The following is a 12,713-nucleotide window of genomic DNA, read 5'->3' as shown; positions in this document are numbered from 1 at the left end:
TCTGGATTCCAGTGGCCGTTTTCTCCAAACCAGGGATTTGTAATCCGACCAGTGTTCCAATTCTATGGGAACAACAGACTGATGACCTCAAATTGGGCGTGGTCCCATAGATTCCCTCCTAGAGGGTTGCCCTACTTTGTGAGAGGCTTGGAAACCGTCCCGCCATGTTGCCAACGGGAAAACAAGCCCATCTCAACCTGAAAGACCCACATTAGGCACCTGGCGCCCAGCTCTCCCATTGCCCAAAGAAGAGCAGGGTGTAACCAAACTCCTGAAGTAGCCGCCCAACTCTGCTGGGGGTGCTGTGCCCTGCTCTCAGTTCCTCTCTAGAGCATCCAGCCCCCTCCAGAACCCACTGCCCCCCTTCTCAGTGTATACCCTCCTGCAGGAGCTTCAGCAGAAACCACCTCCAAACCAGAAAACCACTGCCACTGTCAATTCAGACCTATCACTCCCTGCCACCGAGTCAATACCGACTCAAAGTCTTAGGGATGGGGTAGAACTGCCTCTGACTTTCCAAGACTATAACTCTTGACAGTAGAAAGCCCCATCTTTCTCCTGCTGAGCAGCTGGTGGTTTCTAACTGCTAACCTTTCAGATTGCAGCCCAGGGTGTAACTACGACGACACCAGGGCTGCTCCTGACTCATAGTGACTTTAAAGATTCCAAGGCTGTGAATCTTTACAGGAGCAGATAGCCTCACCGGTCTCCCAAGGGGCAACTGGTAGGTTTGAAATGGCAACCTAGTTGGGACCTAGCCGTCCCAGCAGTTAGTGGACTGTACCACAGGGCTCCTTTCTCCCTGCCATCAGTTAATTCCAACTCAGTAGCAAGCCACCCTAGTGTAGAGGGTCCCAGAGGTTTTGTAAATCGAGGCTGGTGGATATGAACCACAGACCTGTGGTTACCAGTGCACCCTTTCCCCGACAGCACCACCCGCCCCTTTTCTACCCACCCCAGAGGCCCTTCATTAAGAAAGGCAGTCCCAGGGAAGGGATCCTTGATTTAGTGAATCCCCATGAGAGGCACAGAGAGAAAGTCAACTGACTTTAGTCAGCTGGTTGGGTAAGTGGCTTCTGGTGCCACGCCTCATCCCCAGGCAGAATAAAGAAGCCCTGGGAGCAGAAAAGGGATTTATTTGTGAGGGAAACTATTGGAGCAGGAGGAGAGAGCATGGTGAGAACCACACAGCTGGGTATTGGGTTAGTGCCTGACTACACACTGAAAAACTTAGATCAATTGTACTGTAAGTACAATTGTACTGTAAGTTTCTGGTCATCTCTGGGTCCAGCCTCTTTCCACTCGATGGCATTTCCCAGCCCTTTTGAAAATGCAGCCCAAAGAAGGGCAAGGTTCTGGGGTAGGGGGCTCTAAGATGCCAGCATCTATCTGTGCTTCCGTCCTTCATTCTTAGCTTCCGGCCCCATCGCACGCACTTGCACACATACAGCTCTAGCATTTTGAGTTTGTTTCTTATCCTGAATGGGGCTTCAGTTTGCCCCCAAAGGAATATGAGCTCTGGAAATGCTCGGCCCCAGGCAGTGCCCTCCCCACTCCCAATTTCTCTAGGCTAAAACATCTGAGCCTGGGAGGAGGTGACAGGCAAGCAGAAACAGGAACAGAGGTGATGTGTGGACCCAATTTTCTGCTCAGCTGGGCAGTGGGCCTAGAAGTTCTCGTAATGGTGTGAGAAATGAGTCCGGTCCTGCTTGTTGATAAGCTGACAGGCCTTTTCCACATTCTTGGTCATGCCTGGGGGCCCGCAGCTAAACACCCCGATCTTCTGGACCTGTTGAGAAGGAAGTTGGAGAGGCTAGGTTGGTGCTCATAGCTCCACTCCTTTGTTACAAAGACTAGCAAGAACCCACAGGGAGGCTCACTCGCTGAGCATTCCTAAGTGGAGCTCAGTTTGAGTGAGTGTGAGGTGAGTATGTCGGAGAGGGTTAAGAATCAATACTCCAGAGACAGCTCAGTGTCTCTGAGTGCCAGTGCAGTATTTATGAGACTAGTGCCTCTGTGTTTACGGTAATTACCTTTGTGTCCAGGTGAAAGCTGACTCAATTCAGGGTGAAGGGTAGCTGAGTTTATGGGCCACATTGGCTCACCGCTGGCTTCAGAAGCCCCAGGTCCCTCCGGGTACTGCCTGCCTAGCCCTGTCCATTCCATCACCCCCACCAGGGATGGAACCCCTAGGGGGAGGGGTTCTCAGCAGCAGGCTACTCCTTCCCTGAACTTCACGCAGGCCCCAGATGACAAAGGTAGCGGTATCTGGAAGCTGACCTGGGGGTGGACTTCCTGCAGAGAGTTGAAGAAGGGCTCGAAAGGGGGGCGGCCAAAGTGCGTGATGGAGTGCAGGCCCGTGAACAGACTCCGGTTCAGCACCTTCTGGAAGTGCCGCTCACAGATGTACTGGGGGATGGGGAGAAGATGGGGAGGGGCCGTCATGTCGGGTACTGCCAGGCCCAGCGTCCAGCCCAGAGGTGGCGGGCCCTGACGCACCAGCATGGTGGTCCTGAGGTCGAACTTCTCGGCCAGCTGCGTGATGTAGATGTGCACCGACACCAGGTCCTGGCGGTCATTCTCCTCCACCTCCCGGATGATGTCGGCCAGCCACTCGAACTGCCGCTGCGTCCGCGTCACCCAGATGAAGTAGATCTGGGGACACGGGACACGAGGCTCCAGTGTGGAACCCGACTGAGCTGAGCTGGGCTCTGGCTCCCAACATCCCAGGGGTCTCCACACTGAGCATTAGAGTCCTCAGACTTCAGTCAGCTTGTACTCCCCGCCACTCCCACCCCCACCCCCCACAAGCCTGGGAGGTAGGTCCCGATTTCTATGGGCATGGTGAGCTGAATGAGCTCTCCTGGGGTGACGGAGAGAAGCCCCTTGGGAACCGTGAGCTGTAGGTCTGCTCTCTACGGAAGCGCCTTCAAGCGGAGTCTTCCTGCCTCTCCCTCCGGTGGGCTTCCCCCTTAGGCTGCCCACAGCGAGAGGGGTCCAGCAGAGGGACCTTCTCAGCACAGCCCCCATTTGTCCCCAGCTCAGCTCAGACTGGTCATGGAGCGAGCGAGACCCCTTTGGGGGTCAAACGACCCTTTCACAGGGGTCGTGCAATTCAGAACAGTAGCAAAATGACTGATGAAGTAGCAACGAAAACAGTTTTCTGTTGAGGGGTCACCACCACATGAGGAACTGTATGAAAGGGTCACGGCGTTAGGAAGGTTGAGAACCGCCGGATGACAGGAACCCGGTGTTAGGAAAGCACAATGTGGCGACATGTGTTCTGTAAATTCATCCACACCATCGTCCTGAGAGAGGGAGGGCGACTGGGAGATGGAAATTGCCTGGAGGCTTCACTGTCGCGTGGGTTGGAGCGGTGGCCCCTCTAGCCTGACCCGGAGAAGGAGAGGCAGAGCTGGCACAGAAGGGAGCTGCTGTCACCCTCGGAGTGCCGACAGCACATGGGCCGGGCCTCTGCCTGCGAATTCCTGCTTCCCTGACTCACCTGCCAGGCCCAGGGAGACAGGCAGGGGCCTGCCACCAGGCCCAGGCTGAGCTGAAGGGCCCAGTGGGGAGGGAGCCTAAAGGCCTGAGCTGCGTCCCTGGGGCCGGCCCTGCCTGGTCACCTCCCCTTTTCCTCTTGAGAGCCAAGCCAGTTTCACTGGAGCCCCACCCAAAGCACACCCTTCCCACACCTCCACTCCAGGCCAGTGCTCGGAGAGTGAGTCTCCTCTCCCAAGCAGACGGGTTTCTTTCTTTATCCCTTCCCAACCCTGCTAGAGGGGATCTAGAAACCAACTCTAGATGGGCAGCCCCACTGTGGAGGGAGCAAGCCTTTGTAAACCAGCCAGGGCCTCCGAGGATACTTACGAACCAAGTCTTGTCTTGAAGGCTCTGGGGCCATCTTGACCTGGTCCCAGCCCATATCAGTCAGGCCGAAGGCAGAGGCAGCAGAGAGGGACACCCGGCTGCACTGACCGGAAGCAGGGAGACAGGGCTGTTGGGAGGAAGGCATGCTTACCTTCTTACAGAACACTTGGCAGCTGACTGATGACTTGAAGACCAGGTCTTTGAGGATGGAGGCAAAGGGGGTGACCCCAATGCCCCCTCCCACCAGCACAGACACCTCAAACTTGTGCCACTCCTGATGGCCTTCTCCGAACGGTCCGTCAAGGTACAGCTGCAGAAAGGGGTTGGGTTTGGGTGTCGCTTGGCCACTACCATGCTGAGCCCAAAGTGTGAAGCGTGAGGCAGGGACAGGCAGATGACACCGTAGACCCCTGGAGTTGGGGTATGGGGAGGGAGGGGAACCAGAGGCTTAAGGCATGATCGAGGTTGGGAGAGCTGATGCTTTAGGGTCAAGGTCTGCTAAGGGGATGTGGGAGTGCACAGCATGCCTGGGTCTGGGCACCTTTGGGTATCTGGCACTGCCACCGCCCGTTGGGGGTGAGTAGATCTCCCTGAGGCGGGTGGTCCAGGGCCCCGCGGCCCGGATGTGCAGGCTGAGTGTGTCCTCGTGGGGGGCGGAGGTGAGCGTGAAGGGGTGGTACTCGGTGGTGCCCAGGGCCAGGCAGGCGATCCGCACCCACTGCCCTGACTTGTACTCAAAGCCTTGGGGCCGCTGGAACCGCAGGTGGGTCACTCCTGGGGGAGAGCGGGGGAGGGCAGGAAGCTGTTGTTCTGAACCCAGAGAATTCCCCCACCCAAGCTCTCAGCTCCACCTCTGGATCATGACAGGAGCACCGTACCCCACGGGTCACGCCACCCAGTGGTTGCTGGTCAACAGAGGCCAGGGACAGCCTAGCCTGGGCTCCTCCTCTCTTATGAGAGACACTCAGGTCTCCCAGCATCTCTCTTGCCCCCGTAGCCCTAAGTTCTAGAGTCACCTCCAGTGGGTCAGGCCAGTTTTCATGATCCAGCTCTGCCCCTATCCTGCCAGCATCTGCAGTGTCACCAAGCTGGTCCCCAGTCAGCCCCCAGACTTATACCTGACGGCAGCAGCTCGGCCTTCACCACGCTGATCTCCACCTTCTTCCGGCTCAGGCTCACCAGCTTGTCCCCCGCGTAGATGAGGGCCGGGACCAGGAAGAAGATGTGGAATCGGGGCATCTGAATCAGTGCGAAGCTGCCATGGATGATGACCTGGGGACACAGCCAGCGGGGACAGCTCAAGCCCAGCCACATTCATGACAGGGTCCGAGGCTGGCTCGGGCCTTAGGTCCCTGCCTATCTCTCATCACCGCATCCACTGCCCACCTCACCACGTGCTTCTTCAAAGCTCCAAAACCTACCCGCTCCCAGCTCCATCTTCCAAAACATTCCATGAACAACATTGGTTTGGAAAACAAAAACACAGACTCACCAGCAACTATGCAGGCAAGAAGGCAATGGGGTGACGTATCCAAAGCCTTGTAAGAAAGTAACTATCAACCAGAAATAATGTATCCAGTAAAATTATCATCCAAAAGTAAGGGTGGAATTAGGATTTTCCCAGATAAATCGAAACTGAGGAAATTTGTAGCCACCAGACCAGCCTGGCAAGAAATATGAAAGGGAGTTCTCCAAAAAGAAAGCATGAGACCAGCCCAACAATCCAGTGTTGCCACTAAACCACCACCGGAACACACAGAATCAAGTAATTGTACAATGAGATGAGGGATCCTGGGCTACACCCTTGTCATAGACAAGTAAAAATAAAATGGAGATGATTGGTTAAAGCAAAAAACGCCGAATCCACCCACTTGCGTCCATTTCCAGCTGGTCAGCACTCCTAAGAGACCCAGCCACATGGCCTCTCACCAGGACTCACTGCAAGACCTGCCTGACAGACCTCCCACTGCTGCTCCTGACCCCCTGGGACCCCGCTTCTCATGAAAAGTCCATCACCTCAGGCCATCTCCGGTTCAAAAAGTCCTGGAGGAACTTTCCAGTGCATTTCAAGGCCTGCAATGCGCCTGACAGCGGCATCCCCGTCCTCCCTCAACACCGCCCCCTCCGATCCTCAAGCTTCTCTGTTTTGGGGGCCTTTGCACTCAATATTCCCTTGTCTGGAGTCGCCCTCCCAAGTTGTTCTTCCGTGGCTCCGCCCCCCCCCCCCCCCAATCGCAGGCCTTCACTCTCCCACAAGTCCCCGTTCACTTTCAGTGCACTTGTTAACAGCTGGGGAAAGTTCCTCATTTATAGTCACCGTGACTGGCCGGACTGCAGGACTAGGGGCAGCGCCAGCTTATTTGCCACCCTCCCCCATCCCCAGCCCATACGCCTGGCCCACGGCAGGCACTCGATAATCAAAGGCATTCCCCCAACTTCTTTTTTAGAAGGAAAACACGAACTCAGTCAACTTAAGTCTCCTTCTCCATGAAATCCCTGGGAGGTTGCGTTTCAGGCAGCCCTAGCAAGTCGCCAGACATGACCTGCCGGTCTCCAACCCTCTTCTTGCTTATTCTTCAGTCCACCTGACTTCTGCCTCCGTCACTCCTGGGGACCTCCCCGCTTAGGAATTGGCTCACCAGACCCACCAGGTCTGTGTTCTGACCACATCACTGTCACCCTTGGCCGCCTGTGGCGCTCGTGACCACACCCTCCTACCCATTGCCCCCTCTCCTGGTTTTTGCAACAGTGCTGGTCTACCCAGCCTGGCCCTCACCATCTGTCTCTCCTGGCTGCCACCCACGCCCAGTGATGGGTGTTACCAAAGTCTCACTTCTTCAGCCTCTGCTTGCTTCTTTCTACATTCTCCTGTGGGATAGGTTCTCTCAACTAAGCTTCAGCTCCAGCCCACATATGTCCACTAGCATGGCCCGCTACCAGCGAGCCCCCGTGGCCATTCAGCCAAGCCTATTTCCTTGGCCCCCTGAATATCTTGGCATCGTTCCCACCTCCACACCTGTGTTCATGCCCTTGCTCCTACCTGGAATGCTCTTCAGTTTCCACTTGACCCAGTCAGACCTCAGCTTATCCGTCCTGAAGGCCTGGCCCAAGTCCCATCTCCTCCCCAACCAGTTTAACCCAAAGAAACTCCCTTTGATAGGTTTCTATAAATATGCTTCGGCAAGCTTGCTCAGAAGTCAACCCCGTACTGTCTGTGGTTCATTCGGATCGGTTCATGAGAGTGGCAGCTTATCCCTGCAGCGATTTTAAGGTCTTCAAAGGAGTCAGTAGTGTCCCCCTCCACAGTGGGCCTAGCGTGGTGCTAGTGCACAGTGGACTCTCAACGGGCATCTATGAAACAGCCCTGATCCCCATTCAACTCTCCCTTCTCCCCCGAGGAGTCCTCCCACATTCTTGACCCTTTCCCCACAAGACAAACGTCAACCTCTCTGAACGCTTCTTCGGTTTCTCTCCGTTCCTCTTGCACTGTGGACCCCACGCTTGTCCCCCAAGGCTCTCTGTGCATTCAACCACGCTGGGGACAATGTCAGGGTGACCTCATCCTCCTGTGTTTATGCACCCCACTTTGTGCTGGCTCTCCTGTGGAACCACAAAGCTGCTCTGAGTTGGCCGTGCAGCTAGGAAGCAACCAGCCAGCTCATCTGCTGATGTGCTAGCTCCGCCCTTTCCAGTCAGGACTGGGAGCCTGCACACCCTTCTCCCCTTCTCGACACTGCAGGTCTTTGCCTGTAATGTCTCCTTCTGCCCACCTTCCCGCCCTAGTGGCCAGGCCTGGGAGGGTACGTGGGCCCTGATCCTCTTCCAGGTGAGCTTTGTGCAAGCTTCCAGGGCTAGCTAGGCCTGTCCTTTTCTGAGATCCTGGCTTCCCTGCTAGCAGATAAGCAGCTCTGAGCCAACAGCCCCGGGATAAATCAAAAAGGGGCTTGGCCCCAGGAAGCTAGGCCAGCTGGCCTGATGGGTCTCCTGTCTCATTTAAAGAAGTTACTTTATTACCAGGGACCAGAACACTATCTCCACCCCTAACAGAAACAGTAGCTAAGGCTCCACCATTATCAGGAAGGAAAGGAGGGAGGGCTAAATTAGTCACAGCTTCCAAAGAAACTTCTGCAATAACTGCTCAGTTCTAGGAAACACACAAACCATGAAGGGCTGATGGAATCAGAGCCTCCTGCAAACCGCTCCTTTCCTGGGGGTCAGGATGAGGGGCAGCCCTGGGGGTAGTTCTGCCTGGAGGCAGGAGGCAGTGCAGCCAGATGGCTCTGGGCTTCTTGGAGGCCAACAGACATCATCAGCCAGTGAGGACAGCTGGGTCCTTTAACTTCTCATTGAGGCCCTTGGGGTGCCCTTTGGGGAGCTGCCTGTGTCCATGAGGAAGGCAGGCAAGCAGAGCCATGACGCAAGGGCACAGGTCAGAGTCAGCTCTGGGACTGCCAAACTGAAGCAGCTAATGACAACGCCAGAGGATGGAGGGGATGCGAAGGTGGATGAGAGGGGACAGGTGACAGGTGGTGTGACCAAACTCCGTTTTGTCAGCAGTCCACGTGAAGCCATTTTGAACAAGATCATTAATTTTACAGGTGCACTTAGCCAGGTGGAGTGACTAACACCGTCCCCCCCCTCCCCAAAAGCAGGATCAGGAGAAAAGTCGCAGGGTCCACTTGAACTATGCTCTTTGAAGAAAAAAAAAGGGGGGGGGGGTGTTGTGATGCCCTTTAACTACAGGAGCCCAAACCAGCCACCCCTAGTGGGGAATGACTGGCCAGGCAGAAATAACTTGGGAGTGTCATCGAGGAATGTCAATCAGCCTGGCAGGGCTACTCCAGCAAATCCCACTCCAGGGACACATCCTTCCAAGTGCCCTTTACTGGGGTCAGCTCACAGGGGAAGGGGTGGGAGGGGTGGTAAGGGGGTGGCATACTAATCTCTGCCTTGCAGAAGGGTGTGGGAGAGTGAATGGAGAGTTGGAGAGGCTAAGGGGATGGAGACCTGTTGTCCTGACCTTCACTGGCACCCAGGTAACATCCAGCCTAGACCCCAGCGACCAGCCTACCGGCCAAGTGGCCTCACCAGGATGTAGAGCAGGATGTAGAGGTGGTGGGTGAGCCAGAAGCCCCGGAAGCTGCGGCGGCGGAAGTGATGGGAGGCGAAGACGTACATGATGGCCAGCACCAGGAGCAGCACCACCCCCGTGAGGCCTGTGGGGTGAAAGGACACGGGCAATGTCTTGCCAAGGGGTCTTTTCTGAGGTTTCCAGGGGTCAGGGTACCTTCTGCACACCACTAACATGTGTGGTGGGAGAGGGGCGGGTGGGGCAATGCCAGCATTCTAATCTGTTCCCCCTCCCCACCACCATGAAGCTCTGGTCACAGGCATTTTTCATTTCAATAGATCCTGCTGGTCCTTCACAGCTATGGTCCTGAGCCATGGTTGCCTCCTTACGCTTGTCACTTTTCCCACAGGTCCACAAATGCGGGAGGCAGGGTAGGCTGGCCCGCCAGCAGCTCCCTGGCCCCTAGTGTAGTGCCTGGCACACCACAGGCCTTAACCCAAACGTGTGCTGAGGGAGCCAGGGGCCTTTGCTCTGGGCCAGACCCTGGGGACCTAGGCCCTGACCTCAGGTGGTCAGACGGGCTTGGTCCCAGTCACCACATAGCGCCTCAAGCCACCACAACACACAGCAGTAGAAAGGCTCCACCCTAAGCTGGTGCCCAGCATCCCTGGCGCCCTCCTCCCCAGTCCAGGCAGGGTTGCCTACTAGAGAGCTGGGGGATGGGAGCCAAGGAGCGGGGGCAAAGGGCTCCTGGAGTGCTCCAGGAGGAGAGAAGCAGAAATTAGGAAGATTAGAGTCCTGCCGTTCGGAAATGCAAAGGTTAAGGAGGGATCTACTCAAAGCCTGTGAAGTCCTGGGAGGAGAGGAGCTCCTGAACACAGCCTCATTAGCTGCGAAAGCCCCAAGTGCAGGAATTAGCAATAGCCCTCTGAAGTTCAAAGCAGACGTTTTAGGATTAAGGGAGAAAAGAGGGGTGGGGGAGCCCATGCTGTGTTTCACAGAGAGGAGTATGTGTAGGAAATGAGCCGCCCCAAGGAGGGGGTGGGAGGAAAATATAAATAGGTTGAAGAAGAGTTTGAATAGGTTCACAGCTAATAGCTCTAAAATGGGTGATTATGGGGAGTCAAGAATATGCCCCCTCAACAGCCCTTGACAAAAGGACTACAGGGGCAGGGTGGGTCTTTGTTTGGCTCAGCAAAGAGCCTGGCCCCTCCTCCCAAGGCTTCTGGGGCATTTGTCATAGTAGGTGTGTGTGTGGGGAGTCCACTCCCATCTCACAAGAGATATCAGTGTGTGCATCGGGGGCAGGAGCCCAGCCAGATTCCTGAGAGAAGGGTGGGAAGGCAGAGTCTCCTACTGCCAGGAGAGTCCTGGGGGGTGGGGGTGGGGGCGGGGGGCAGTGCTCAGCTCTCTGATTGGTGAGGAGCCTGGGCTGCCTCAGAGCCAGGCGTCCAGAAATTCACAGAGCAGGAGGGACAGACACTCACCAGGCACGGTCTGGAAGAACCACCAGTAATACTTCTGGGGAAACTCAGACCTGTGGAGAAGGGACAGACAGACACCAAGGGAGAAGCTCTCTGGGGTTTCCACAAGGGATCTTTCAGCGGAGGCCCCTCAGACACGAGTCTCCCCTGCTACCACCTTGGAGGCTGGGGCTAGGCTCCCACACATCCCAAGACTTCCCCGTCGTCCCTGAGGACATGACAATAGGCCCCAGGGACTCACGTCTTCCCATCCTGAAGAATGGCTTCCTGGCCATCCACACGGACACTCACCCATCATCCCGGAACAGTCCGGGGAAGAGGCAGGAGAGGACGCTGAGGGGACTGACTGAGAACAGGTACACATTCACCACGTGGCCAGCACTGTGTAAGACTACGGGAGACCAGGGACAGGTGTCAGCGACAGACATCCCAGTGGGCAGGTGGTGGGGAAGCCAACCCAGTCAGCCTAAAGTGGCAGTCCCTCACCAAGCACAGTTGGGGGCTTGAGGAAGAACCCTAGAGGTCTACAGTTCTCATGCCAATCTCTAGGGCCTTCCAATCCTCCTCCCCCCCAAGATACACATCGAGGTGAGCACAGCTACACAACTCTGCAATCACACCAGAAGCAGGTCATTCCTTTGGTTTCTCTCCCAGAGTCGTGTTTTGAAACACACATCCCAGCGATGGAAGATGTATTATGTGCACGCAGCAAGTGGGCCCTGGTTCGCTCTGGGATGACGTTGGCCAATCCCATCCTTACTGAGAAGGGCAGCCAAGATACACAGTTAAGTGCAAACTACCCCAAAACTCACTGGGTCCATTCTGACTCATGGCGACCCCTCGGGCAGGGCAGAACTGCCCAGATATTTTCCATAGTGTAACTCTACTGGAGTCGATAGCCTAGTGGGTCTCCCTCGGAGCTGCTGGCGGTTTCCAACAGGTTGACAGGTAGAGGGAAAAGGGGCAGGGGAAGGTAAGGGGCCAGTGCAGGCCCCTGGGACCAGCCGGGAAGATGGGGGAGGGGGCGGCGCTGGGCCCTGCCTGCGAGGACAAGGGCCGTGCAGGCGATGAGGCGGTGGAAGTCCACGGCGGCGTCGAAGGGCACGTAGCGGTTGAGGAAGGTCTCCCGCAGGAAGGTGATGAGGTTGCGGCACATGGTGAGCAGGATGTAGGAGAACATGAAGGAGATGCTGGCCGCAGTGCCCCGCGACAGGATGATGCCCACGCGGGTGGTGTCCGTGATGCCCTTGTGGTGTGCGGCGAAGGCATAGTCTGCAGGGGGGGTGGGGACGGGCACCCGGGCAGGTAAGCAGGGTCGGGGTGACCTCCAGCAGCAGGGTCCCCAGGACCCGCAAAGCTGTCCTTTTGCACAGTGGGCTCCACCCCCACGGCTGTCACCCTCACTGCGGGGCGGGGGAGGGGGGCGGTGCGCCCCGGAGGGCTGCCACTCACAGTAGGCCCGCTCCAGGAACAGCCCGCCCGCAATGGCGAAGAACACGGCCACGCAGCCGATGTGGCGCCGGTAGTTCTCCACAAAGCGTTTAAACTGCTGCACCGTCTGGTGGCGGCGGCTTCGGGAAAACTTCTCGCGGTGCGCCTCGGTGAACAGCAGGGGCTGGGCCGACGTCACCCTGGAGACACACTTGGCCCTCAATCCCCAGTGCCCCTTGGAGCCCTGCTCCCTGGTGGGACTGGCCAGCGGGGGAGGCGACTTTATTCACAGGAAGGGGCACCCTAGGCTCAGACCCCACCATCACAAAGGCTGCACTGAGAACAGCCCTCTCCCTCCCCAGGTCTGTAGCTGCCAACCCCTCTCAAGCTTTACTGGACTCTCAAAGGGCCTTTCCTCCAGGAAGCCCTCCCTGACCTCCCAGGCAATGGTGGGCTCCTCTGAACTCCACAGCCCCTGGGGCAAACGGCCATGGCGTTTCAGTGGGACCTTGTAACAAGCATCATAGCAGACCTTCACACCCGGCTGTGGGGGGCTGCGTGCACCCCCAGTGCTTACTTAGCACAGTGCCAGGCACAGACAGAGGGATCTAGGCCCGTTTTCTGGAGGGAGTGGGTGAACTGTCTGCAGTTAAGGGGAAGAACAAACCTACTTCTTGCCAAACCTCCGGCGGATCTCCTGGGAAGGGTCAGTGTCCGTAGGGCAGTGCCGCCTCTGTGGTGGTGTCAGGTCGGCCCCCAGGGTGTTGCGGGAGGAGCGGGCACTCCCTCGGGGAGAGGGACTAGGGCAGAAATGCCCGAAGTTAGGAGGACCCTGACCACCTGGCCACTCCACCCCC

At 56.8% G+C, this 12,713-nt stretch overlaps 1 protein-coding gene across 1 annotated transcript in view; it reads right to left on the bottom strand.

The window, feature by feature from the left end:
- Positions 1 to 1,118: 1,118 nt before the first annotated feature.
- Positions 1,119 to 12,713, bottom strand: part of DUOX1 (dual oxidase 1) — a 28,609-nt gene continuing 17,014 nt past the window's right edge. The window contains exons 22-33 of the mRNA XM_030884532.2: positions 12,528 to 12,656; positions 11,878 to 12,056; positions 11,467 to 11,697; positions 10,717 to 10,816; positions 10,429 to 10,478; positions 8,959 to 9,086; positions 4,989 to 5,142; positions 4,412 to 4,644; positions 4,022 to 4,180; positions 2,500 to 2,655; positions 2,281 to 2,409; positions 1,119 to 1,789 (exon numbers count right to left, since the gene is read on the bottom strand). Of these exons, the coding sequence (XP_030740392.1) occupies positions 1,667 to 1,789; positions 2,281 to 2,409; positions 2,500 to 2,655; positions 4,022 to 4,180; positions 4,412 to 4,644; positions 4,989 to 5,142; positions 8,959 to 9,086; positions 10,429 to 10,478; positions 10,717 to 10,816; positions 11,467 to 11,697; positions 11,878 to 12,056; positions 12,528 to 12,656 (1,771 nt within the window). The 3' untranslated portion in view covers positions 1,119 to 1,666. The remainder of the gene's footprint in view (positions 1,790 to 2,280; positions 2,410 to 2,499; positions 2,656 to 4,021; positions 4,181 to 4,411; positions 4,645 to 4,988; positions 5,143 to 8,958; positions 9,087 to 10,428; positions 10,479 to 10,716; positions 10,817 to 11,466; positions 11,698 to 11,877; positions 12,057 to 12,527; positions 12,657 to 12,713) is intronic.

Source organism: Echinops telfairi, unplaced genomic scaffold (genome assembly GCF_000313985.2).
Source record: "Echinops telfairi isolate 266 unplaced genomic scaffold, ASM31398v2 ScPeMD7_8;HRSCAF=38, whole genome shotgun sequence".
NCBI lineage: Eukaryota > Metazoa > Chordata > Mammalia > Afrosoricida > Tenrecidae > Echinops > Echinops telfairi.
This window is presented reverse-complemented; position numbering and strand designations above follow the sequence as displayed.